This window comes from Brachionichthys hirsutus, chromosome 3 (genome assembly GCF_040956055.1).
Source record: "Brachionichthys hirsutus isolate HB-005 chromosome 3, CSIRO-AGI_Bhir_v1, whole genome shotgun sequence".
Lineage (NCBI taxonomy): Eukaryota > Metazoa > Chordata > Actinopteri > Lophiiformes > Brachionichthyidae > Brachionichthys > Brachionichthys hirsutus.
In genome coordinates this window covers 11,789,418-11,813,086 of record NC_090899.1, presented here as the reverse complement: position 1 = coordinate 11,813,086, position 23,669 = coordinate 11,789,418, and the positions used below count along the sequence as shown (strand labels likewise).

Sequence of the window (23,669 nt, the reverse complement as noted above, 5' to 3'; positions counted from 1 at the left end):
GCATGCCGTTCAGGAACTTATTATATATACATATCAAAAGTGCTGGAATATATATATGAAAAGTCTGAGAATATGGACGGAACTCTGGAATATATATACGAAAAGTCTGAGAATATGGACCAAACTATGAAAAGTCTGAGAATATGGACCGAACTCCGGAATATATATACGAAAAGTCTGAGAATATGGACCGAACTCCGGAATATATATATATGAAAAGTCTGAGAATATGGACCGAACTATGAAAAGTCTGAGAATATGGACCGAACTCTGGAATATATATTTTGATATATATATTCGGATATTTTCAAATATATATTCAGACATTTTCATATATATATTCAGACATTTTCATATATATATTCAGACTTTTTTCGGTGCACGGGAATACATACATGAAAGCCGCGGTGTAGTGGTTAGGGTTCCGCACTCACACCCCTGTTGCCCCTGTTCGGTTCCCGGTCGGGGAGCCAGATCGATCTTGTGCCATAAATGGAGTCGGCTCGAAATCTAGTGCCGGCAATCCTCAGTGAGGAGATAATGAACGCCCTGAAACAAATCCGTAGGTTTTTTTGAAACGCTCCTCTTAGACAGGATGTTTGACTGTATTTGTAATGTAATGCATGCTGTGGCTGTCCGTCTGACGCGCGACAAGTCACGTGATGGCTGGCGTGCCGACAGCTGTTCGTCACGCCCCCTCGCTGGCCAAACTGTTCTGGCTTCATACAGCACTTGACAAGTCACGTGATGGGGTCGAGGCTGCCTGCCCCGGAACATGCATAGCGCCGTTCTGGCTTTATACGGCGCTATGCATGTTCCGGGGCAGGCAGCCTGGTTTAAAATGGTTCTACTCTCGGGCTGGTTTAAAATGGTTCTACTCTTGGGCTGGTTTAAAATGGTTCTACTCTCGGGCTGGTTTAAAATGGTTCTACTCTTGGGCTGGTTTAAAATGGTTCCACTCTTGGGTTGGTTTAAAATGGTTCTGCTCTTCGGCTGGTTTAAAATGGTTCTGCTCTTGGGCTGGTTTAAAATGGTTCTGCTCTCGGGCTGGTTTAAAATGGTTCTACTCTCGGGCTGGTTTAAAATGGTTCTACTCTTGGGCTGGTTTAAAATGGTTCTGCTCTTCGGCTGGTTTAAAATGGTTCTGCTCTTGGGCTGGTTTAAAATGGTTCTACTCTCGGGCTGGTTTAAAATGGTTCTACTCTCGGGCTGGTTTAAAATGGTTCCACTCTCGGGTTGGTTTAAAATGGTTCTACTCTTGGGCTGGTTTAAAATGGTTCTACTCTTGGGCTGGTTTAAAATGGTTCCACTCTTGGGCTGGTTTAAAATGGTTCTACTCTTGGGCTGGTTTAAAATGGTTCTGCTGTGCGGCTGGTTTAAAATGGTTCTACTCTCGGGCTGGTTTAAAATGGTTCTACTCTCGGGCTGGTTTAAAATGGTTCCACTCTCGGGTTGGTTTAAAATGGTTCTATTCTCGGGCTGGTTTAAAATGGTTCCACTCTCGGGTTGGTTTAAAATGGTTCCGCTCTTGGGCTGGTTTAAAATGGTTCTGCTCTTCAGCTGGTTTAAAATGGTTCCACTCTTGGGCTGGTTTAAAATGGTTCTACTCTTGGGCTGGTTTAAAATGGTTCTACTCTCGGGCTGGTTTAAAATGGTTCTACTCTTGGGCTGGTTTAAAATGGTTCTACTCTTGGGCTGGTTTAAAATGGTTCTACTCTCGGGCTGGTTTAAAATGGTTCTACTCTTGGGCTGGTTTAAAATGGTTCTACTCTCGGGCTGGTTTAAAATGGTTCTACTCTTGGGCTGGTTTAAAATGGTTCCACTCTCGGGTTGGTTTAAAATGGTTCTACTCTCGGGCTGGTTTAAAATGGTTCTACTCTTGGGCTGGTTTAAAATGGTTCTACTCTTGGGCTGGTTTAAAATGGTTCTACTCTCGGGCTGGTTTAAAATGGTTCTACTCTCGGGCTGGTTTAAAATGGTTCTACTCTCGGGCTGGTTTAAAATGGTTCTACTCTCGGGCTGGTTTAAAATGGTTCTACTCTCGGGCTGGTTTAAAATGGTTCTACTCTTGGGCTGGTTTAAAATGGTTCCGCTCTCGGGTTGGTTTAAAATGGTTCTGCTCTCGGGCTGGTTTAAAATGGTTCTACTCTTGGGCTGGTTTAAAATGGTTCTACTCTTGGGCTGGTTTAAAATGGTTCTACTCTCGGGCTGGTTTAAAATGGTTCTACTCTCGGGCTGGTTTAAAATGGTTCTACTCTCGGGCTGGTTTAAAATGGTTCTACTCTCGGGCTGGTTTAAAATGGTTCTACTCTCGGGCTGGTTTAAAATGGTTCTACTCTCGGGCTGGTTTAAAATGGTTCCACTCTCGGGTTGGTTTAAAATGGTTCTACTCTTGGGCTGGTTTAAAATGGTTCTACTCTCGGGCTGGTTTAAAATGGTTCCACTCTCGGGTTGGTTTAAAATGGTTCTATTCTCGGGCTGGTTTAAAATGGTTCCACTCTCGGGTTGGTTTAAAATGGTTCCGCTCTTGGGCTGGTTTAAAATGGTTCTGCTCTTCAGCTGGTTTAAAATGGTTCCACTCTTGGGCTGGTTTAAAATGGTTCTACTCTTGGGCTGGTTTAAAATGGTTCTACTCTCGGGCTGGTTTAAAATGGTTCTACTCTTGGGCTGGTTTAAAATGGTTCTACTCTTGGGCTGGTTTAAAATGGTTCTACTCTCGGGCTGGTTTAAAATGGTTCTACTCTTGGGCTGGTTTAAAATGGTTCTACTCTCGGGCTGGTTTAAAATGGTTCTACTCTTGGGCTGGTTTAAAATGGTTCCACTCTCGGGTTGGTTTAAAATGGTTCTACTCTCGGGCTGGTTTAAAATGGTTCTACTCTTGGGCTGGTTTAAAATGGTTCTACTCTTGGGCTGGTTTAAAATGGTTCTACTCTCGGGCTGGTTTAAAATGGTTCTACTCTCGGGCTGGTTTAAAATGGTTCTACTCTCGGGCTGGTTTAAAATGGTTCTACTCTCGGGCTGGTTTAAAATGGTTCTACTCTCGGGCTGGTTTAAAATGGTTCTACTCTTGGGCTGGTTTAAAATGGTTCCGCTCTCGGGTTGGTTTAAAATGGTTCTGCTCTCGGGCTGGTTTAAAATGGTTCTACTCTTGGGCTGGTTTAAAATGGTTCTACTCTCGGGCTGGTTTAAAATGGTTCTACTCTCGGGCTGGTTTAAAATGGTTCTACTCTCGGGCTGGTTTAAAATGGTTCTACTCTCGGGCTGGTTTAAAATGGTTCTACTCTCGGGCTGGTTTAAAATGGTTCTACTCTCGGGCTGGTTTAAAATGGTTCTACTCTCGGGCTGGTTTAAAATGGTTCCACTCTCGGGTTGGTTTAAAATGGTTCTACTCTTGGGCTGGTTTAAAATGGTTCTACTCTCGGGCTGGTTTAAAATGGTTCCACTCTCGGGTTGGTTTAAAATGGTTCCGCTCTTGGGCTGGTTTAAAATGGTTCCACTCTCGGGTTGGTTTAAAATGGTTCTACTCTTGGGCTGGTTTAAAATGGTTCTACTCTCGGGCTGGTTTAAAATGGTTCCGCTCTTGGGCTGGTTTAAAATGGTTCTGCTCTTCAGCTGGTTTAAAATGGTTCTGCTCTTCAGCTGGTTTAAAATGGTTCTACTCTTGGGCTGGTTTAAAATGGTTCTACTCTCGGGCTGGTTTAAAATGGTTCTACTCTCGGGCTGGTTTAAAATGGTTCTACTCTCGGGCTGAACGATGATTTCTAATCAACGCTGTGTTGTTCTGTATTTGACGACATGTCTAAAGGCTCTGGATTTCTTTCACATGCTTTTAAATTCCTCTTCATCTTGTGATTATGGAGGTTTTTGTAGAGCCTCCATAAATGGAGTTCCGGAACATGAGAACTGAGCTCGGATTCCGTTCACCTCACAAATCATTACACACAGGTAGTCGTCGACTTCCAAGCCGTCTCTCAGAACCAACGACTTGAATGTGTTTCCAACGTAAAGTTTAACACAAGCAGCAGGTGGAAGTGTTGCAGCACGCGAGAAGGAGACAGCGAAACGGGACAAAGAAACCCAGACTGAGCTTTAACTCAGCTTACACGCCGTTTGCTTCCATTAGAATCAGCGAGCTTTTAGTTAATAAAGTGAGGTCGTCATCAGAACTCGCCCAGACATGATTGGAGGTCTGATTTCCTCCTTTAACCTTTTGCCTTTCGACCGTGCAGCTTTAAGGGGATTAAAGTTTGCAGGAAGGTTATTCCGGTTCCATCGTGGCAGTGGAACATCCGACGTTTCCAAGGCCAAATGACGGGCAGTGGTTTAATCCAATTGATTTTTCTAGATGAACAATTCATCCACAATGTTTCTAATTGATCTCAGCCTTTGTCCTTTTGATGAGCGTCTCTCGCCGCTTGTTTCGGCTAACAGCATTCCAGAAACTGACGCTGTCCTCGGACGTCTGTCGGCTCCCCAGGTGTTTATTTCTGTGAACTGCCTCAGCCTCAGCACAGACTTCTCCTCACAGAAGGGTGTGAAGGGGATGCCGCTGATCATCCAGATCGATACCTACAGCTACACCGGCTGCGGCGGCAAGCCCATCCACAGGGCCTACGCCCAGATCAAGGTCTTCTGCGACAAGGATGGTCGACCATGAGCGGATCCTTCAGGCCGAAACGAAATACTTTTCTTTTTAGCGTTCCGCCTTTTCTGTCCGTCCAACCGCTTCTGTGTTTTGCAGGGCGCCGAGAGGAAGCTGCGCGACGAGGAGAAGAAGCAGCTCCGGAGGAGGATGAAGGGTAAAAAACTTTTGCTGCGTTCTCGTGACGTTTATTACTTTAACTTTCTGAGCTGAGTTCAGGTTCTCTCCTGCATAGGGAAACATGTCAGCATGGGGAGGACCTCTCTTGTGAAGAAGGCAGACAACACGCTGCTCAAACCCATAATGGACCTGGACACCCAGCATGTCCTCTTCATTCCTGATGTCCACTTTGGAAACCTGCAGGAGTTTCCTGCACAAACACGTCTGAGGACCAAAGACTACAAATATTTTATTATTACATGGAACATCCGGATGGCGTCTGAAAGTTGGCTCTCTGATGGTGAAAATCAGTGCAGAGCATTTCTATTAGTACCAAGGTACCAGCATCTACAGTGTTGACTCTGTTTTTCTACGCCGAGTGGCATTATTCGTACGTCAGGAGAGAAAAGGTCTCAGTGGTGCTGCATTGAGCTTCGTAGTCCTTGCAGCACTCACCATAAACCAGGCAGTTGTGTCACACGGGCACATGAAGCTCCTGGAGAACGCGCCACGGCGTCCTTTGCAGCTTGCTGTTAATGACAAACAACATAAACTGTATCTTTAAAAATGTCATACATTTTTAACTTAATAATTCATGTATGTTTTCCAAAAAATAATTGTATAAAAGTAAGTAAGTTACACGGGTACAAAATGGTATCCTAGCAACCAAAGGTAACAAAGAGCTTAGTGCTTTAATGTTTTCCTTTGCTGTTGGGAGACATTAAAGCAAGCCCCTGCTTTATTCTAGGCTGTATAAAAGTAAATGCTTTGTGATGCAGGATTCAGTCCTTCAGCAAATGACAACAGTGAAAGATCGGATGAACAAAAAGCCTCAAATGAAGCCACGGCGTGAAACTGAGACCCAGCGGACCTCCAACTCTGACCAAAATCTCTTCAGACAACTGAGGGAGATGGCTGCAGAGAAGCAGGAGCTGGAGTTGAAGCTGAAACAGGAGAGATTGGACAACCAGGCGCTGCGTATGGCGTACCAGAAGCTCGAAGAGAAGTACATTGAACAACAGGAACAGAATTCTGACAATGTGGAATGGCTGGAGGCGTCCAGGGACGCAGACTCTCAGAGATACAGCAAAGGGATCGATAAACTCCGTGCTGCTCTCAAGTCATCGGACGATGATTGTAACCGGCTCCAGCAAGAGAGATGCGCGCTCTTAGAAGAGGCGGAGGATGCCAGAATTCAGCACGAAAATGAGAAGGTAGGTGTTACAGGACCTGACGTAATGCTGCGATGTTCTGCGTTCTGCCAATCACATGCTCTGCCTGCGCGCATGCGCATTGTTGTACGGAAGCTGCAGCGCGCTTCAAACAGCGGACCTGATAAACAAGCTTGTTAAGTATTCCCGTGTCCATCATTCCTTCATTGGTTAGCACCGACGCGAACATGGTGTCAGAAGTGGGATCTATCAGTGGTCCACGATAGTTTGTGTTGCTATACGGACGGCTGGCGATATTCATATCCGAAGCAGACGGATCGCCCGACGCCGTGACCACAGTAGCAATGGCGGCCGCCATACCTCCGCCGTCTCCGATGAGCTTTGCGGGTGACTGGGGCGCCAATTGGGATATTTTTCATGCCGAATTTGAGGATTATATTCTTGTGACCGGAATAGCGGAGAAAGATGAGAGGTCCTGTGTCCATCATTCCTTCGTTGGTTAGCACCGACACGAACAGTAGGCATTACAATACTGCCCCCCAAGGGTGGAACTGTTTGACCTGCACCTCTGGCCTCCATCAAAACAGCCCTAAAAATACACTTCAGGGGGGCAGAAACGGAGATAGTCATCACGACTCTCTCCGGATCAATCCCCCCCCCCCTTTTTGTCCACGTTGTACAAATTATGTGTCTTTTTAATTTATTGTTATTTTTCATCAATAGAGTAATTTAATATTAGTTTTATTTGTATTGTTAAATGTCAATGATTTATGTACGAAGGACTTTCAACGGAAACAAGACCGCAAGGGCTTTTTAGAAATGCTCCTTAGACAGGATGTTTGACTGTACTTGTACTGTAATACATGCTACTGTTTGACTGTATTTGTACTGCAATACATGCTACTCTGTGACTGTACTTGTACTCTAACATTCTATCTAATAAATATATTCCTTATATTTATCATCATCAGGTTAAACTGGCTCAAGAGGTGACCTCCGCCCACGCTGAATGCAAACGGCTCCAGGATCAGAGACAGGTTCTCTTGGAAGAGGCGGAGAAAGCCAGGGACGACAATGAGAAGGAGATGGTAGGCATTTTAACACCCACAGCCACAACACTAGAGGGAGCTCAAACAACAACCTGATTACTCCCTCCTATAAGACAAACATGGGTGAATCATATTTTTACAATACTGCCCCCCAAGGGTGGAACTGTTTGACTCCTGCCCTCAAAACATGCACCTCTTTGGCCTCCTTCAAAACGGCCCTAAAAATTCACCTTTCAGGGGGGCAGAAACGGAGCTAGTCATCACGACTCTCTCTGGGATCAACCCCCCCCCCCTTTTTTTTTTTGTCCACCTACGTTGTACAATATGTGTCTTTTTAATTTTAATTTATTGTTATTTTGCATCTGTGGAGTAATTTATTTTTATTTTATTGGTATTGTTAAATGTCGAGGATTTATGTACTAAGGACTTTAAACGGAAACAAGACCGGAAGGGCTTTTTCGGAATGCTTTGACTGTACTTGTGCTGTAATACATACTACTGTTTGACTGTACTTGTACTCTAACATTCTATCTAATAAATATATTCCTCATATTTATCATCATCAGGTGAAACTGGCTCAAGAGGTGACCTCCGCCAAAGCTGAATGCGACCGGCTCCAGGATGAGAGAGGCCTTCTCTTGGAAGAGGCAGAGAAGGCTAGAGCTAACAACGAGCAGGAGAAGGTGAAGCTGGAGCTCAAGGTGACTGTCGCTATGGCAGAGCTGAAGGAGCTCCAGCTTCGCCTGGAGCCACAGAAGAAGGAAGAGCTCACCACCACTGGAACCTCCAGTGAGGCTGAGGACACTTTGGGGAAGGATGAGGGTGGACAGGTCACAGAGAGCCAGATACCAAAGAAAGCCCCAAAGAAGTGGTATCAAAAACGGCTGCGGTTTAAGAAGAAAAACTCCGCAGCCAAAGAGCCCGGCCAAACAAGAAAGTGATTGCAAAAACGGGAGCCTTCCGTTTTTGCAATCACTTTCTTAATTTATTTCTTTTTAATTTAGTTTAGTTTCACTTAATCTCTAATTCAGTTAACCTCAGCCTCCCCGCAGCCGCAGGCCATGTCGTAAAAGGGTGGAGTGCACCCTCCAGGTCGGGGAGGAGATCCTGCCCCAAGTGGAGGAGTTGAGGTACCCGGGGTCTTGTTCACGAGTGAGGGAAGGATGGAGCGGGGATCGACAGACGGATCGGTGCAGGGTCTGCAGTGATGCGGACGCTGCATAGATCCGTCATGGTGAAGAGAGAGCTGAGCCGAAAGGCGAAGCTCTCGATTTACCGGTCGATCTTCGTTCTCCTACCCTCACCTATGGTCACGAGCTTTGGGTAGTGACCGAAAGAACGAGATCCCGGGTACAAGCGGCTGAAATGAGCTTCCTCCGTGGGTGGCTGGGCTCTCCCTTAGAGATAAGGTTGAGAAGCTCAGTCATCCGGGAGGAGCTCGGAGTAGAGCCGCTGCTCCTCCTCCCTGAGGGCACGTCTCCCCCCCGGGAGGAGACCCACGGGGAAGACCCAGGGAACGCCTCGAACCCTGGAGGGTGCACTAAGCAGGGCCAGGGAAGCTCAGACTTCCCTGCTTAGGCTGCTGGATAAGGGGATGATTAATTTCTTATTCTAGATGTGTTTTTGTTGTGTGTGTGTATTTGTGGTGTCCTTGAGGGCTGAGAAAGGCGCCTGTAAATAAATTTAATTGTTATTATATTGTGTGTGTTTGTTTTCTTGTTTTATTTGATAGTTTGAGGAGCAACAGCTTTGCATTAAACCTATAGCTCTGACACTGCTTATTGACAGCTCTGTGAATTCCCCTCTCCACCAATCGCACCGTCTCCATGCTGAACTGATCACTAATCAATAGCCTGTTGGTGTAAATACTTCCTGTTCAGCACAGCGACGTCCTCACAAAGGATTGATCCTGCTATTCATGGATGCTGCAGGTTCTCTTTCCAACATGGAGCCCTTGTTTATCTCTGACGTATTATATTAGTCGTCCCCGTGCATATAGAATAATTTCATGATAGCTGAAAAAGAATCAACAGACTCCAATTAATTTCTGCAAAAGACTATTGTTTAAGCGACTTTGAGAGTCTATAAAAGTGTGATATAAATCAAATGTTTTATTATTATTGTACTATATATTTTTTTACTAAGGCTATTGGTGTGTTTGCTCTAAGGCAGTGGTTATTAACCTTGTTGGAGGTACCGAACCCCTAGGGTTCGATCGAACCCAGGTTAAGTAACAAATCTGCTCTAGGACATAGTCTCTAAAAATAAATATCCATCCATCCATTTTCAGACGCTTAGTTAAAAATAAAATAAAAAATACTGCTGTGCTAGGAATTGATTTCCTCCTCTGGTAAATCATTAACAGAATTGCATTTTCTCTTTTAAATAGAGACGTAGAATCACTTACTCCGACTAATTGAACATGCTGCACTGCATACAGATTGAACAAATTTTAGACTGGATTGCCTTGATTGTGGTTCATTTTTCATTCAGTTTCAATGAAGGGACACAATCAATCATATCTTCAAGCACGTTGCCTTCATTCTTTGAGAAATAAATTCTAATGCATTTTTGCAAATGATTCATAATATATTGGATGCTCCTGGTTTATTTCCAACAACATGGCTGAAGATAAGCAATTATAAATCTATTTTCTAAATTATTTTAATCAGAAGATAATACATTTTTTACGTAAATGTATGTGAGAATAGTACCGCTACTCTCCGTACTGCGATGTTTTAAATAGATGGAGCAACCGCTACATTCCTTTTACTTCTCTTCTATGGAAGCTGGTCTAAAACATGGTAATTAACCAGGAATCTATGCACATGTCTCTGCTTATAACTAAATAGCAAAATAATTTACATTTGGTGTCACCTTTAATGAAATACGTAAATAAACGTTTCAGTTCCTACCGTGACCGTAGCCGGAAGTAGTCGGACGCCTTTCGAGGTTGAGCTAAATCTATTTCCGTTTGTCATTCAGCGCGACGGGAGTCTGCTTCGTTCGGCTTCTCGGGCCAGGTTCGTGCTGATACTGGAGGCTTCCGTCTCGGACGATGCTATTCTGTTTTATGTTGCAAGTTGGCGAGAGCCCGCTGTATGCTTAAAGCCGACAGAAACCAATGATCAGCCTGTTAAGATAAGAATAGCGTGTCTGCGCTGGCGACGGCAGAGTAGCTAAACTAGCTAATATACAGGTTAATGTACTTCATGGCTGTATACTGTAGGTACTTAAATATATTACAAATTACGCACGTTAACAACTTTAATTTGCAATGATGGACTTGATGCGTTGTAGATGTTAGCCGGTTACGTTGGTTACACTTTTAATGACTACAGCTTTTGCTGAAACAGACGCTTAAAATCTAGAAATAGTATAAATATGATTGGCCATCCAATCATTTGACGAGCAACGATTTAGATAAGTCGTTTAAGTCTTTACCATCTGATGTATTTACAGATTCTCTACGTTTGTGGCTGTTGACAGGAAAAAGTAAGTGTCAATTTGACCTCTGACTAATGGGAAGGGACATTTTTCAATATTCTGCTGATATTTGAAATGTTTTTTTTTATACAGGAAGCTGCATTTCTTTGCACCATGACGCTGTTTCACTTTGGAAACTGCATTGCCCTGGCGTATTTCCCTTACTTCATAACATACAAGTGCAGTGGTCTGTAAGTGTCTGTGAATAAATCCATAAATATATATGTTGTATAATTATGGCCGTTAAAGTTTTTCACGTTAGTAGCACAGTCTTTCTTTGTTATTCCTCTCCTGAAGCAGCATATGCTCGACACACAAGTCTGTTAATAATCAGCTTAGTATTTTAGAGACTTTGGAGGGGGGTTGGTATAATCTTAGGCAAGTGTGGTGTGCTGGGGAATTTGGCATGACTTTGTATGACATTTCTACCAATGGATTGTATTTGTGTGTTTGACACAGTTCAGAGTACAATGCTTTCTGGAGATGCGTTCAGGCTGGGGCGACCTACCTCTTTGTCCAGCTCTGTAAGGTGAGTGAGCTTCCTGCTGATTTATATAAACTATTATCGTTTAGAAAGTGTCTGAAATGAAGTAGACGGGGGTCGATGTCATTATGATGCCAGTAGCGTCCTTGTATATCAGATTGTGTAACCATAGTTTGTGTGTGTTTCGTGTTTCAGATGCTATTCTTGGCTACATTTTTCCCCACGTGGGAGGGAGGAGCTGGAATTTACGACATTGTCGGGGTATTTATTTCATTCTGAGAACTTCAGGAAAAAAAAAGATGGAGAAGCATTTTGTCAGGCTTCGACAGTTATCAATGTCAACTTGAATAGGCAGCTGTAACACGTGTGTTGTGCCCCCCCCCCCCCAAAGGAGTTTATGAAGTCAACAGTGGACCTGGCAGACCTGTTGGGCCTCCATCTTGTCATGTCTCGTAATGCCGGTAAAGGGGAGTACAAGATTATGGTGGCTGCCATGGGTTGGGCAACAGCAGAACTTGTCATGTCAAGGTAAGCAGTACTAATATTCCTGCAGAAGTAATAAGAGTTTTACTTTGTGCACTGTTTGTGTCGCTGCTGATCTTCAGGTGTCTTCCTCTGTGGGTGGGAGCCAGAGGGATTGAGTTTGACTGGAAATACATCCAGATGAGCTTTGACTCGAACATAAGTTTGGTAAGGAAGTAGCTGTCCTCTTTTGCAACCGCTCCTGAGGCCATGTCCACACGTAGCCGGGAATCTCCAAAAACGAAGATATTCTTCTACGGTTTGGATTATCATTCCCCAGGAAAACGCATATTTATGTCACTAAAACGATGGTTTTTGAAAACTCTGGTCAAAGTGAAGATATTTGAGAGCAATTCTGCCTCCTTGTCTGTTCACACAAACGAGCCTGGCGCCATGTTTCATGTTTTGTGAAAGGGATGACGAGAGACGGAGCGCTCTGATTGGATAGGGTTTGGGGAACTGCGCCGCCGTTTTGTTTGGCACGCTTATGAATGTGTTTAACAATGAATTTATGCCGTTACGTACGGATGGAGTTTAATTTTAAAAAACGGGGTCGCGTGGATGCATTTGTTTTCAGAGCAGAGGGGGAATTGATATTTATTTTAACCCGGCTACGTGTCTACATGGCCTGAATGTCCGGTTTCCACCTGTTGTGATTTAGTTAAGCCTATTTTCCAATGTCCTTTTTCCTATTTTTCACAATAGCTTTATATTTTATCCTCTTTTTCACTCACCTTAGACATAAAAATATCACAAAGTAATCTTTTTTTTTTTTTTAAATGCTTCTTTTTTAATGTCTCCTCTCTCCTCTTTGTCTGTTTATGACATTACCATTGCAACTGTAATGTGATTGTTTGTCCGATGGAATGCAGATGATGATAAAACAATCCAAAAGACCAGCAGTTATCCGTGTGCCTCCTATTCTTGTATGTTCACAGGTCCATTATATTGCCATGGCAGCAGTCGTGTGGATGTTCACACGATATGACCTTCCCAAAAGCTTCAGGCTTCCTGTTACTGTACTGTTGGCTCTCTGTGTCTACAAGGCCTTCTTAATGGAGTAAGTTGACTCGTACTGCTATGCTCGACACAATTTCATGTATATTTTTGTCCGAGTTATTCTCCCAACACCCTGTAAAAACAGCAGCAGCAGCCAGTGCATCCCTTATTTGGTTGCTCATATTCTACCTTGTCCCCTCTGTGTGTGCAGGTTATTTGTCCACGTCTTTGTTTTGGGCAGCTGGACGGTGCTGTTGGTGAAGGCTGTACTGACTGGGGCCATCTCTCTCTGCTCCCTGTTTCTCTTTGTCACACTGGTCCACAGCAACTAGTGAAAACTCGACTCCCTGGGTCAGTATCTCCGGTTCAGATGGGACCGGGGTTGCCATAAGTCGGAAGACGACTCCCAAATAGCATTTTCATCTTTCTGTCACACCAAACACAGCTGAGAAGCTCTTGGGTAGTCGGATCTGATGGACTGAGCAGGCTAATGGATGAGCTAGCATGCATTAGGATTGAATTAGCCTGTATGGAGACCATGCGGTCAGAGTGAAGCTTTGATTGTCAGTCCACATGCTAAAACTGCAGGAGGAGTTGGAGTGAATTTTGTATCCGTGTAACCGCACAAGAATTGACTTAATAAATGATTCTTTTCCGTGTTATCTGATCTTAAATGCTGAGATTATATGATTGATTGAATTTAAAACCAGTGAATTCAACGCGCTGCAACACATTTATGGATTTATTTAAAAAATAAATATAACAAATAGTTAAAACAGAATCGTAGCAGGAACTTTAGAAACTGCATAAAACATTTAATGTTCACTCAAACTGAATGAGCATTAAATGGTCAGCTCGGCAACATGACTATTACATTTTTTATTTTAAACGCCTGATTTTAATCAAACTCTTTATGCCTTCCTCTGCCTTTTCCTGGATCCTTAAAAGTTACGCAGCATTTTACGTTTGCAGGTACATTTGACGCCACTGTGTGAAATACAGTCTATGCGGAGCCTCGCTGATCATGCGTTTATAGCACAGTTACTGGCATGAAAAAGTTCACGTTATCAAATGGGTAAGAGATGATTGAATTATTGCAGCCAGTAATGATGTCTTGAAACGTGTAAAAGAACTGCTAAAGTCCAAGTTTAGAATGAAAGACCTATTGACTTTGATTAAAGTGCTGAGTATGTTAAGATGTCTCAATGTGAATATGTGCATAAAATACTGGAGCGGCTCGACATGGTAAATAAGCCTGGAGCAGAAACTCCACTACAATGACGAGGCTGAAGTGATGCTTGATGCGAGGACTTTTTCCAGTTTTCCATTGTAGCAGAGAAAACATCCGTAATCGTATCGACTCCTTCGGTGAAAGACGAGAGCCTGGCGTCGGGCGTCGGCCTCTGGGGGAGAACGTGGACAGACCTGTTGGTGGTGTTTTATACAAGTAGGAGAGGAAGCAGGCGGGGACAAGATTGGAAAATCAGACTATAGCTCTGTGTTTCTGCCTCTTCAGTCAGACAAAGCTGCCATTATTCAAATGTCACAATGGTCTCGAGTTACCCCGAAGGAACACGCACACGCACATGCACACACACGTGCACTGGTCACTGAAAAGAGTCGCTTGTGGGTTAGACTCTAACTCGGTACCATCATTCTACCCTGACCTTGTGACAGAGAACCAAAGGGGTGTGACTTCTAGGATCGGTCCACCAGCTGAGACCCACAGCAGGTAAGGTGGGGTGGACACTATTTTGGGGCTGTTCAGACCCAATCTACCGGCTGGAGCGCAGTAACTCCCACGCCTGCCTCAGAGGGAGCCTGCGTGGCGCTGCAGAGCCCTGAGCCAGACCAAAATAATCATGTCTTCCTGCCGGTACATTGAATACCGTGGCATTGATGTTCCCGAAGAGGCTCACAGCCCGGAGAGCTTGGATTTTGCCCAACATTTCCACGTGGAAGACACCGACGTCTTCGCTGTGGCTTACCCCAAGTCAGGTAAAAAGTGCATGAGCTCCATTCTGCTGCTGCTTTGTGTGTTTTTACTTTTACCCTGTTCACCGCGGTGCATCCGGACTGTGCAGGTTTCTATTGTCTTAAGAACAATAACTCTGGCGTGCAGGTCTGTTGAGGCTCACCTCTCCTCTGCTGAGGAGGATGCTTTTTTTTTTTTTTTTTTTTTACAGATGCTGGATCGATCGTTTGGTTTGAGAGTTACTCAAAACGAAGTTTACGAAACGTTTGAATGAATTTCTTGGGCGAGGCGGGGAAATGCTAAATAAATAACCCAAAAACATTTGGCCGGGGATCCACGTCATGATCGGATTAATCGCCATTGTCCGTGAAAGCATTCACAATCGATTAATGTTTCAAGCGATATTTTTTTTGCAACCGGAATAAAATAAATAAATAAAATGCTTCTTTGCATAATTACATAACGGAGCTATTTCTGCCATTTCCAACCTGAAAACGGAGAACAGAGACTCCAGAAAATGAACTTTGGCCTGAACTTTGGGGGCTTTTAAAATGTGTTTGCGTGCGTCAGCAATGGTATCGATCACGTATAGTTGAGAGTTTGCGTTCGATCCTCCATTAGGAACAGAGAAGGAAGATGTGTGCTGCCTTCACGTCGCCTCGTAAAGTTGACGGTATATTCTGTGTTTTCCTTCTTTTATGGTTGTTATAGTGCAGCCAGTTTGTTCTTCCCTGCGTAACATCAACAAAACATTTTAATAACAATCTCTTCATTGAAAAGATGCAACAAAACTGTGAAGCAGGGATTTAATGGCCAAATGTGTGCGCTGTTATAGTGGCCTGTAAAAGCGCCAAATGAGTAAATAACAATAACAATAATAACATGGATGGTTTAAGAAGATGGCATTTGGATGAAATTCGTTTTTGTTCTCGCTCTGAATAGCGCCTTCGTGTATTTTCCACGCGCTCCTGTCACAGTATTATATTGTCGCACACGGCCTGAAACGCACCAGTCTGAAGACATTTACGCACGCAATCCGGTGCCTGCAGAGAGTGCAGGTCCACGGAACCACAATGTCGACGGAAGAAATGTACCTGCAGCGACACGGTCTGCTCTTCCCCAAAGAAACCCACTCCACGGAGAGCTTGCATTTCGCGCAGGAGTTCAAGTTCAAAGACGAGGACGTCGTGGCTGTCACGTATCCGAAATCAGGTCAGGACGCACCGAGTGTTCTCGGTTCACCCGGGTCCTGGTATAAACTAATGGAGACGGTCAAATGGAGTTCACTTCGGCGCTCCTCTGTCCTGTCGTCCTGCGAACAGACTGGTTTATTACTGCTTTATTACTGCTTTATTACTGGTTTATTACAGGCTGGACGTCCGACCAGGGGTGGTCTCAGACTACATGAGGGCGGGGGCCAGTAAAAGCCAGGGGGCACCAGCTGCCTGTACTGTACACGTCTAATAAACTACTGGATTACTAAAGAAGAGTTTTTACACTTTGTTTTATTGATAGGAAATAGGCCGTTACCGTGATCGGTTTGATCATACTTTTTTTTTTACAGCCTCCATATTTGCAAACACGGCCATACGGTGGCGGAGTGGTTAGCGCTGTCACCTCACAGCAAGAGGGTACTGGGTTCGAACTTGGACTTGCTGCCTTTCTGTGTGGAGTTTGTATGTTCTCCCTGTGTCCGCGTGAGTTTCCCCCCGGGTTCTCCGGCTTCCTGCCACCTCCAAAATTATGCAAATTAGGTAACCTTAACCCTCGAAAACTGGAATAGGTTCCAGCAGAGCGGAAAAGCGGCAGTGAAATTGATGAACGTTTGCAATAACGCAGGACTACGTCTTCTTTTCGGGTGCAGAATTGTTCTTTCGCATATAAAACCAGTCAGATTTGTTTTACCTTCATATCTGAAAAAGAGTAACCCCCCCCCCCCCCCCCCACCCCTTTTTAGGATGACCTGTTTCCACTCGACTGTCCTCAAACTGTCATGTTCTTCAGAAATAACCACTGTGATAGCTCCTACTTCATTTACTGGTAGTCGTGTCCAGCAGGGGAACAACAGGAGGTTGAATGGGAGTCTCTAGCGGAGACTCAATTCAATGAATCTCTGCCACGTGATTTTTCTGCAAACCTCGAGGAGCATTCCTTGCATGTGAAAATCACTGGTGAGCAACTCTTTTGTAAAGTTGTCTGGCGGGCAGAACAAGTTGCATCCTGATTGTGTCCATGGGGTATAACGTGTTGTGATTACACCAGCACACAGTGTTGTGTAGCTCATGAATGGAATCTCAGGCTCAGCATAAAGCAAAAACCTTGCAGCCTGCTCCTCTCGGCAAACCTCCTCGACCACCAGCCCACGTCGCTGAGCTGGAGATGCCTTGCACCAGGATGGTTTACTCTCCTCTAGGCCAATGCCTCCTCTTCCCATTTGCACATGGCCGACAATATCCCGGTGCTTAAGGGCTGATTTAGCCTGGTGTATAGCTACAGTTGGAGTCCACTTCCTCCCAGTTGCAATTGCAGGAGCGGTTTGAGCTACACAGGGGTCTCGAGAATCTGTCAGCATCATCTCCAGCCTGACTTTGCTGCTCTTGTATTCCTCTGTGAGGCTACATAGAGGAAGCTCCAGGATGCCTCTACCATACAGTGCTATGTTGGTAGAGGCACTATTATGTTTAATAATATTTATACTTAATACTATTTAATATTAAATTGTATTTAAAACTGTAATGCAGACTCCAGGTCAGTGGCTTGATAATGGAATTACAGTTGATGCAGATTAACATCATTTGCAAAGAAATGGAGTAAGACCCAAAGAATAACATCATTTATATAATTATCATATTCTTTTTAACTTTTCTGAATTACCAAAGTAATCAGATTTGTCTGAAGGGGGACCTGTAAGACATTACAGATTTAGACGATATATATATATTTATATATTAGTGGTTCCTTCTTACTGAAGTTAGAAGATGGAGTCTTATTTTTATCCATTTCTTTTTTTTTGTCCGCAGGCACCGTCTGGATGCAGGAGATCCTCCCTCTGGTGCTGAATGGCGGTGATCTGACTCCAATCCAGACCATTCCTAACTGGGATCGGGTCCCCTGGCTGGAGGAGAAAAGATTGGCACTGGTTGTGGATAACTTGGCCTCTCCACGGGCGCTGGTCTCACATTTTCCTTACCATCTCATGCCACCCTCCTTCCACGCTTCCAAAGCCAAGGTAAAAAAAGGGGGGGGGCTTTGTGAGATATTCTCAAGCGAGCTCTTGTGCATGTATTCCATCAGCAGACTTGAAATGTTGAATTTTTGCATCCGACAAATGCAAATTCCTCCTTAACCCCTGAGCCTACATGTGCTGTAAAACAGAGCTTGTCGGTCCATTTTTTGGGCAACATTTGTGTTTCTATGGTGACAAAATGTGCTGTAAATGTCTGTAATTGATGCAGGTGATCTACGTCATGAGGAACCCTAAGGACGTCCTGGTGTCTTCATACTACTTTCACCAGATGGCGTCGTTCCTCCATGATCCAGGGAGCTTTGATGAGTTCATGGCCAGTTTCTTGGAGGGCAAAGGTCAGAAGTCTAATCCCTCATAAAGAAAATAATCACTGGGGAATGGTTCATTCCATGTAAACAGGTTACAGATGTTGTTGGCATGTTAACAAAGATGTCATCCTTGTCATTACTGCCAATATAGAACAGTGTTTTAAAATAAATAAATATATACACTGTGGTTCAATGTTCATTTTGTCTGCAGTGCTGTTTGGGAAATGGACGGACCATGTGAAGAGTTGGAAAAACACGGAGCTGGGAGACAGAATAATGTACATCACATACGAAGACATGGTTCAAGTAAGATGGTTGAATCTTGTTGTTCGACAAGCAAACGCTCTTGAGCAGTCCACTGTGTGCGCTACAGTTCCAAAGAGCGGGAGCCTTTCTGCTGGAATATTCTCATCAGTCTGTGTCTAAATGTGTTTTTATTTTATTTAGGAGTACATCTTCAAATCAAGCTGCCAAATACAAAACAATTTTTTTAGTTGGATGATAGGTGGAAAAAAAATACAACTTGAATGTCTCTCATGTTGTCCAGCTACCAATGGAGCCACAGCACTCCCAGGTTATGTCAATGAGACCAGTTAAACTTTAGCTCTTCATTTGAGAATCTCCAGCAGAATCACTGAGCGTGAATTTGTCCTTGTGCCTGCTGATGTAGGACCTTCCTGCGGCTCTTAGGCGCATGTCAGATTTCTTGGGTCGTAACCTGAGCGAGGAAGTCATTCAGAAGATAGCGGAGCATTGCTCCTTCAAGGCCATGCAGGACAACAACATGTCCAACTTCAAACTGGTTCCTAAGGAGCTGCTGGACAGTGACAAATCTCCATTCCTCAGGAAAGGTGAGGCTCCATTTCTCAATGACTGCATCTGCTTTTATCGGATCACCGTGGAGGACAGTGAACTGCTAATTGGGTTAATGTATAAAGCTGGTTGATGCCAGCCAGGTCAGTTTAGTACAACCCGGGATTGGATTGGATCACAGAAGTGAACATGATTAGATATTATATATTATTTTTACCCTTGCCGAAGAGGAGGCGAGGGTATTGCAATTGGGTGCGTTTGTCTGTCTGTTTTGTCTGTTTGTCTGTCCGAGCGCATAAGTCAAAAACTAGTAACCCAATCAACTTGAAAATTTTACACAAGCAAGGTTCTGTCCGTGGCTCGGTCCTCCCAGAGAATGGCGTTGATCCGGATCTGGATCCAGATTCTAGAATTATTTTTACATCTGGAATTATGCCTGTGCTGTAAACTGCCACTTTAAGAGGGAGGGACACAAATGGCATGATGGGAAAAAGAGTCCAGAAGATGGCTTGTAGTACATTCCGGAGCAGCAAGCTAGAGCAGGTTTGGCCCCTCTGATCCGGAAGCCCTGTTTACTGTCTCACAAGATCGAATAGTCTATTGGAGGCGAGGGTCTGCAATCTCTGATTGTCGTTTTCTAGTTGTATTTGTACTCAACATTTTGTTTTCCCTCACATCAGATATAAGTTGTGTTCATGTGGCTATCTTGGTGTGTGTGTGTGTGTGTGCGTGTGCGTGTGCGTGTGCGTGTGCATGTTTGTGTTATATTAGGCATTGTGGGAGACTGGAAAAACCATTTCACCTCGGAACAACTGCCGACATTCACATCCGTCCTCCGCAAAGAGATGGAGAAGGAGACTTTTTCTCTGCCTTGGAGTTTGGATTGAACAACAGCGAGAGTAAAGTTGCTGCACGAAAGGGCTGCAGGATTAAAATCAAAGCATGTCATATGATTAAAATCAAGTTTAATGATGTCATAGTTTTTTTAACTAAAATAACTAATAACAAGAATAGTTATTTTGTCACTTGCGCTATGCAGTATGTAAATTGACCGTGTATAAACAGCTTTTAGAATTTGTGTTAAACTACCAATAAAGAAATTATACTTCCACCCTTATCATTTGAGTCCCTCATAACTGAGAATAGTACACCTTTATACTCCATTAATACTCCCTTTTTGGTGATATTCTGTCTGAGTTCGTTGTCTTGGGAGTTGTGTTGTTTTTCAATTATTTGACAAGGTGGTCAGTGGAAAATGTATAATGATCATAAGTGGGTTATCAGTCAACAAAGTTTGGACAACCCCGAGTTTGAAGACTAAAAAGACACAATGGTATCAACTCGAGTATCTTTTCCAGCACAGCTCAGATAAAGTCACCATAAACACTTTGTAATAGCACCCAGAGCGGTACGAAGCTTTTACATACAATAAACCTATTCAGCCATGAACCAGCAGGTATACCTGCTTTAGGTATGTCCACAGAGACTCATATCATATTTATTCTAACTGACATTTATCTGATTTACTCTCCAATGCATGTTAGCCGACTGAGTACTGAGCTTCACTACAATGGAGTGATCCTCTAAAATGTGATTCTGTGCTTGTGTTATGAGTCCGAAGGCGGCTGTGTGAAATGTCTCAACTCTGCAGACAACAGACAGCCGGAGACACACATCCTGTCTCCCAGCTCTTACTGGCTGGATGGATGGATGGATATTCCTACAATTACATTTGGAGATTCATTGTTCTACCAGGAGTTTTTTAGTTTCACTCACCGCAACAAGTCAAACAGCTTTTGCAGCAGATGAATTGAAATTGGTTTGATTTGACCAACAGATGGCAGCAAACATCATCATAGTAGCATCATAAAAGTCTGTGTGCACTGTTCAGAGCTGCTGCTGTTTTCCATTTGCACGCTTAAATTTAAATTAAGCAGTTAAAACCTGGATTCCTATTCTAAGGATAAACATTACAGAACAATGATGGCAAAGGAGAGAGAAAGTATGTTTTTCCCAAATAAGATGTAAACCAGGTTTAGAGGTGAGGCGTTGTGGGATTACTTGATGTTTTATCATTATAACCTGATTAAAGTTATATAAAGTAATATTTCTCACTTCTCCTTAATCTTGTTTTGGTATCTAAATTAAATAGAATAGTTGAAATATGTTTGAAGTGATATACACTGTATACTGCACACACACACACACACACACACACACACACTGTAATCACCAGTAATCATGGCACTTTGACATACAGTAAATGAATCAAACTATAAATGTCTTTGATTTGATTAGGGACCATTCTGTTTTCATCTTTAATCTTCACTTATATATACTCTACATTTACATTTTCATCAATTTAACTACGACCACCATGTTTTTGAATTGTGTGCATCAATGCAAATATTATATTTGCTTCTCAACTATGATGGTTAATGCTGTAGAATAGCTCCTCCACCCTCCAATATCGCCGTCCCATGAGTTCTGACACTACACTAATTACATGGTGGCCTTGTGCCCAGGAGGGCATTTTGTGTGTGTGTGTGTGTGTGTGTGTGTGTGTGTGTGTAGGTGTGTGTGTGTGAGTGTGTTTCTGCTTTGGCAGACGGTGTGGTGCCTGCTTGAGGACACCCACATCGCTGCCGCTGTGCGCCCACTGGTCCTGCCCTGGGCTGCCCACAGGATGCTGGTCTGCTTTGATGCCCGGTTCTGATCAACACACTGCAGACGTACACTCTCACACAAGATAGTCAGAAACTACACACAAGAGCCTGTAATCTTTTTAAAGTCTACTACACTCAGTCAGCCAAGTCTTCTTAAGTGAGGGGCCTTCCTCAGCCCTGAGCAGCAGTTAGGAGAGTTTTCTCATCAATCTCAAACCCAAAGGGGATTTATTTTCAGACCAACTTTAATTAGACCACCAGTACCCACTGATTAGGGATATTGTTGTTTTTGTAAAGTTTCTTCCATTATTTGGTTCTGTTGTATGACACAAGATGAAATACATGCATGAGTGTAAGATAAAGGTTGAACGAGTGTGAACTCTGAGTGGTTCTCTGGGCATCTTTTAAGTGGCACACACTAACTACATTTCTTTTTTTTTGGTTTCCTTTAGCCACTGTTATTAGCGTGGTCTGAAAGAAATAAGAGTTGGACAACTTGGACAATATAGTTAGTCCTGGTTGAAACCTGGTTGTTTTCTGGGTGTTCACTATTATTGTCACCTGCTGCAGTGGTCGTTAATTTACAAAGGTAATTGTTACTGTATCGTAGCGAGCGTGCACGTAGCATCTGTCACACCGTTGGTGAGATCCTGCTTGGGTAACACAATTGTTTGTAGGTAAAGTATGCTAAACAATGATGCAGTATATTAGAAACGTCTTACACACACACACACCTACACACCCACCCACACATACACCCACACACACCTACACACACACACACACACACACACCTACACACCCACCCACACATACACGCACACACTCCTACACACACACACACACACATACACACACACCCACACATACATGCACACACTCCTACACACACCCACCCACACATACACACACACACACCTACACACACACACACACACACACACACACACACACACACACACCCTGCACTGAGCTATCACAGACCTCTGCTATCTTCTATCTTCTATTGCAGCTCTTTGTAAGAGAGTAAATAAAGTATCTAGCAAAATGGCAAACTAGTTTCTTCACCATCCTAAAGACTGCAGTGCTTAGATGTATTTTATTTCTTTTTTTGTTAAACTTGCTTCTCCTATGTCGTGCATATCTTTCTGTATCATTTGCTGAGCTAATGTGAATTGCCCATGATAGATGCAGCTCCGTGCAGCGGGCTGCCGTCCTCCCCAGGGTCACATCGTCTGCTGTGATTGGCAGATGAACCAGCGATAGGATGCACTGCAACACCTAAACGTCATCCCTTCCCTTTATGTATGTCACAGTGAAGTTGTTAGGAACATGCCTTGATTTGCTGTGCTTCAGCAATCTTTAAATACATTGTATTGAAGGCTGATGCACTTTCATATACCTTCTCAATGTTTAATAAATGGCTTTATCGTGCACATGTGATCATGTGGCTGCGGTCGTTTATCATTTGCAACAGACACCGTGACACAAGATTTACTTTTTCTTTACTCAACTGTTGTTTTTCCTAAATCCCAGTTTGATAAATAAATACTGCATACATCTGTGTGACTTCTATTCATATAATGATCAAACACACACACACACACACACACACACACACAGGTCTTCCCTGATTTTCTATAAGTTGAACCCAGCCTCTGTCGACCAGCTCAGAGCTGTTTACCCAGTTTGATTATGGACCTTCCCCTTTGGCTTTATGACACACATTGATAAAGAACACACTTTTCCTGCCTGCATGCCATCTTTCCCATCCATCTCCTCACTGTTTACTCACCCTGCATCCTCCCGCCCATTCACTCTTACAATTGTTATTATTGCAGCACACTCCACGACCAAAGACATGTCAACTGATAAAGTCAGCCGTGCACGATGCGACAGGCATGTCACGTTTGTCGACACGCTAATAATGTAAACATGATTAACACACACACACACACACACACAGGCATGCACTCTTCTCAGTCACGCCCCACCCAGGGTGTCTGCACACTTCCGGGCCATTGGGCAATTAGCAGTAATGGCAGGAAGCTAGTTAGTGTTATCTGCTGCCATGGCGGCCTCAATTGGCACTGACAGACCCTGGATAAGTCACGTACGGTCGCAGACACAAAGTCAGACAAGGGGGG

The 23,669-nt window shown here is 43.7% G+C and overlaps 2 protein-coding genes across 2 annotated transcripts; both read left to right on the top strand.

The window, feature by feature from the left end:
• The first annotated feature begins 10,000 nt into the window (after positions 1 to 10,000).
• Positions 10,001 to 13,691, top strand: tmem147 (transmembrane protein 147). Its single transcript, XM_068759548.1, has 9 exons — positions 10,001 to 10,045; positions 10,485 to 10,517; positions 10,602 to 10,699; positions 10,968 to 11,037; positions 11,188 to 11,253; positions 11,384 to 11,520; positions 11,598 to 11,682; positions 12,453 to 12,574; positions 12,725 to 13,691. Exons 3-9 carry the CDS (start codon positions 10,623 to 10,625, stop codon positions 12,843 to 12,845), a joined length of 678 nt encoding a protein of 225 aa, XP_068615649.1. The 5' UTR covers positions 10,001 to 10,045; positions 10,485 to 10,517; positions 10,602 to 10,622; the 3' UTR covers positions 12,846 to 13,691.
• A 1,870-nt stretch (positions 13,692 to 15,561) lies between these two features.
• sult2st3 (sulfotransferase family 2, cytosolic sulfotransferase 3) lies at positions 15,562 to 19,906 on the top strand. Its single transcript, XM_068760293.1, has 6 exons — positions 15,562 to 15,700; positions 17,509 to 17,717; positions 17,944 to 18,070; positions 18,255 to 18,349; positions 18,714 to 18,894; positions 19,628 to 19,906. The coding sequence occupies exons 1-6, from the start codon at positions 15,562 to 15,564 to the stop codon at positions 19,741 to 19,743; spliced, it is 867 nt and encodes a 288-aa protein (XP_068616394.1). The 3' UTR covers positions 19,744 to 19,906.
• The last annotated feature ends 3,763 nt before the right edge of the window (positions 19,907 to 23,669 follow it).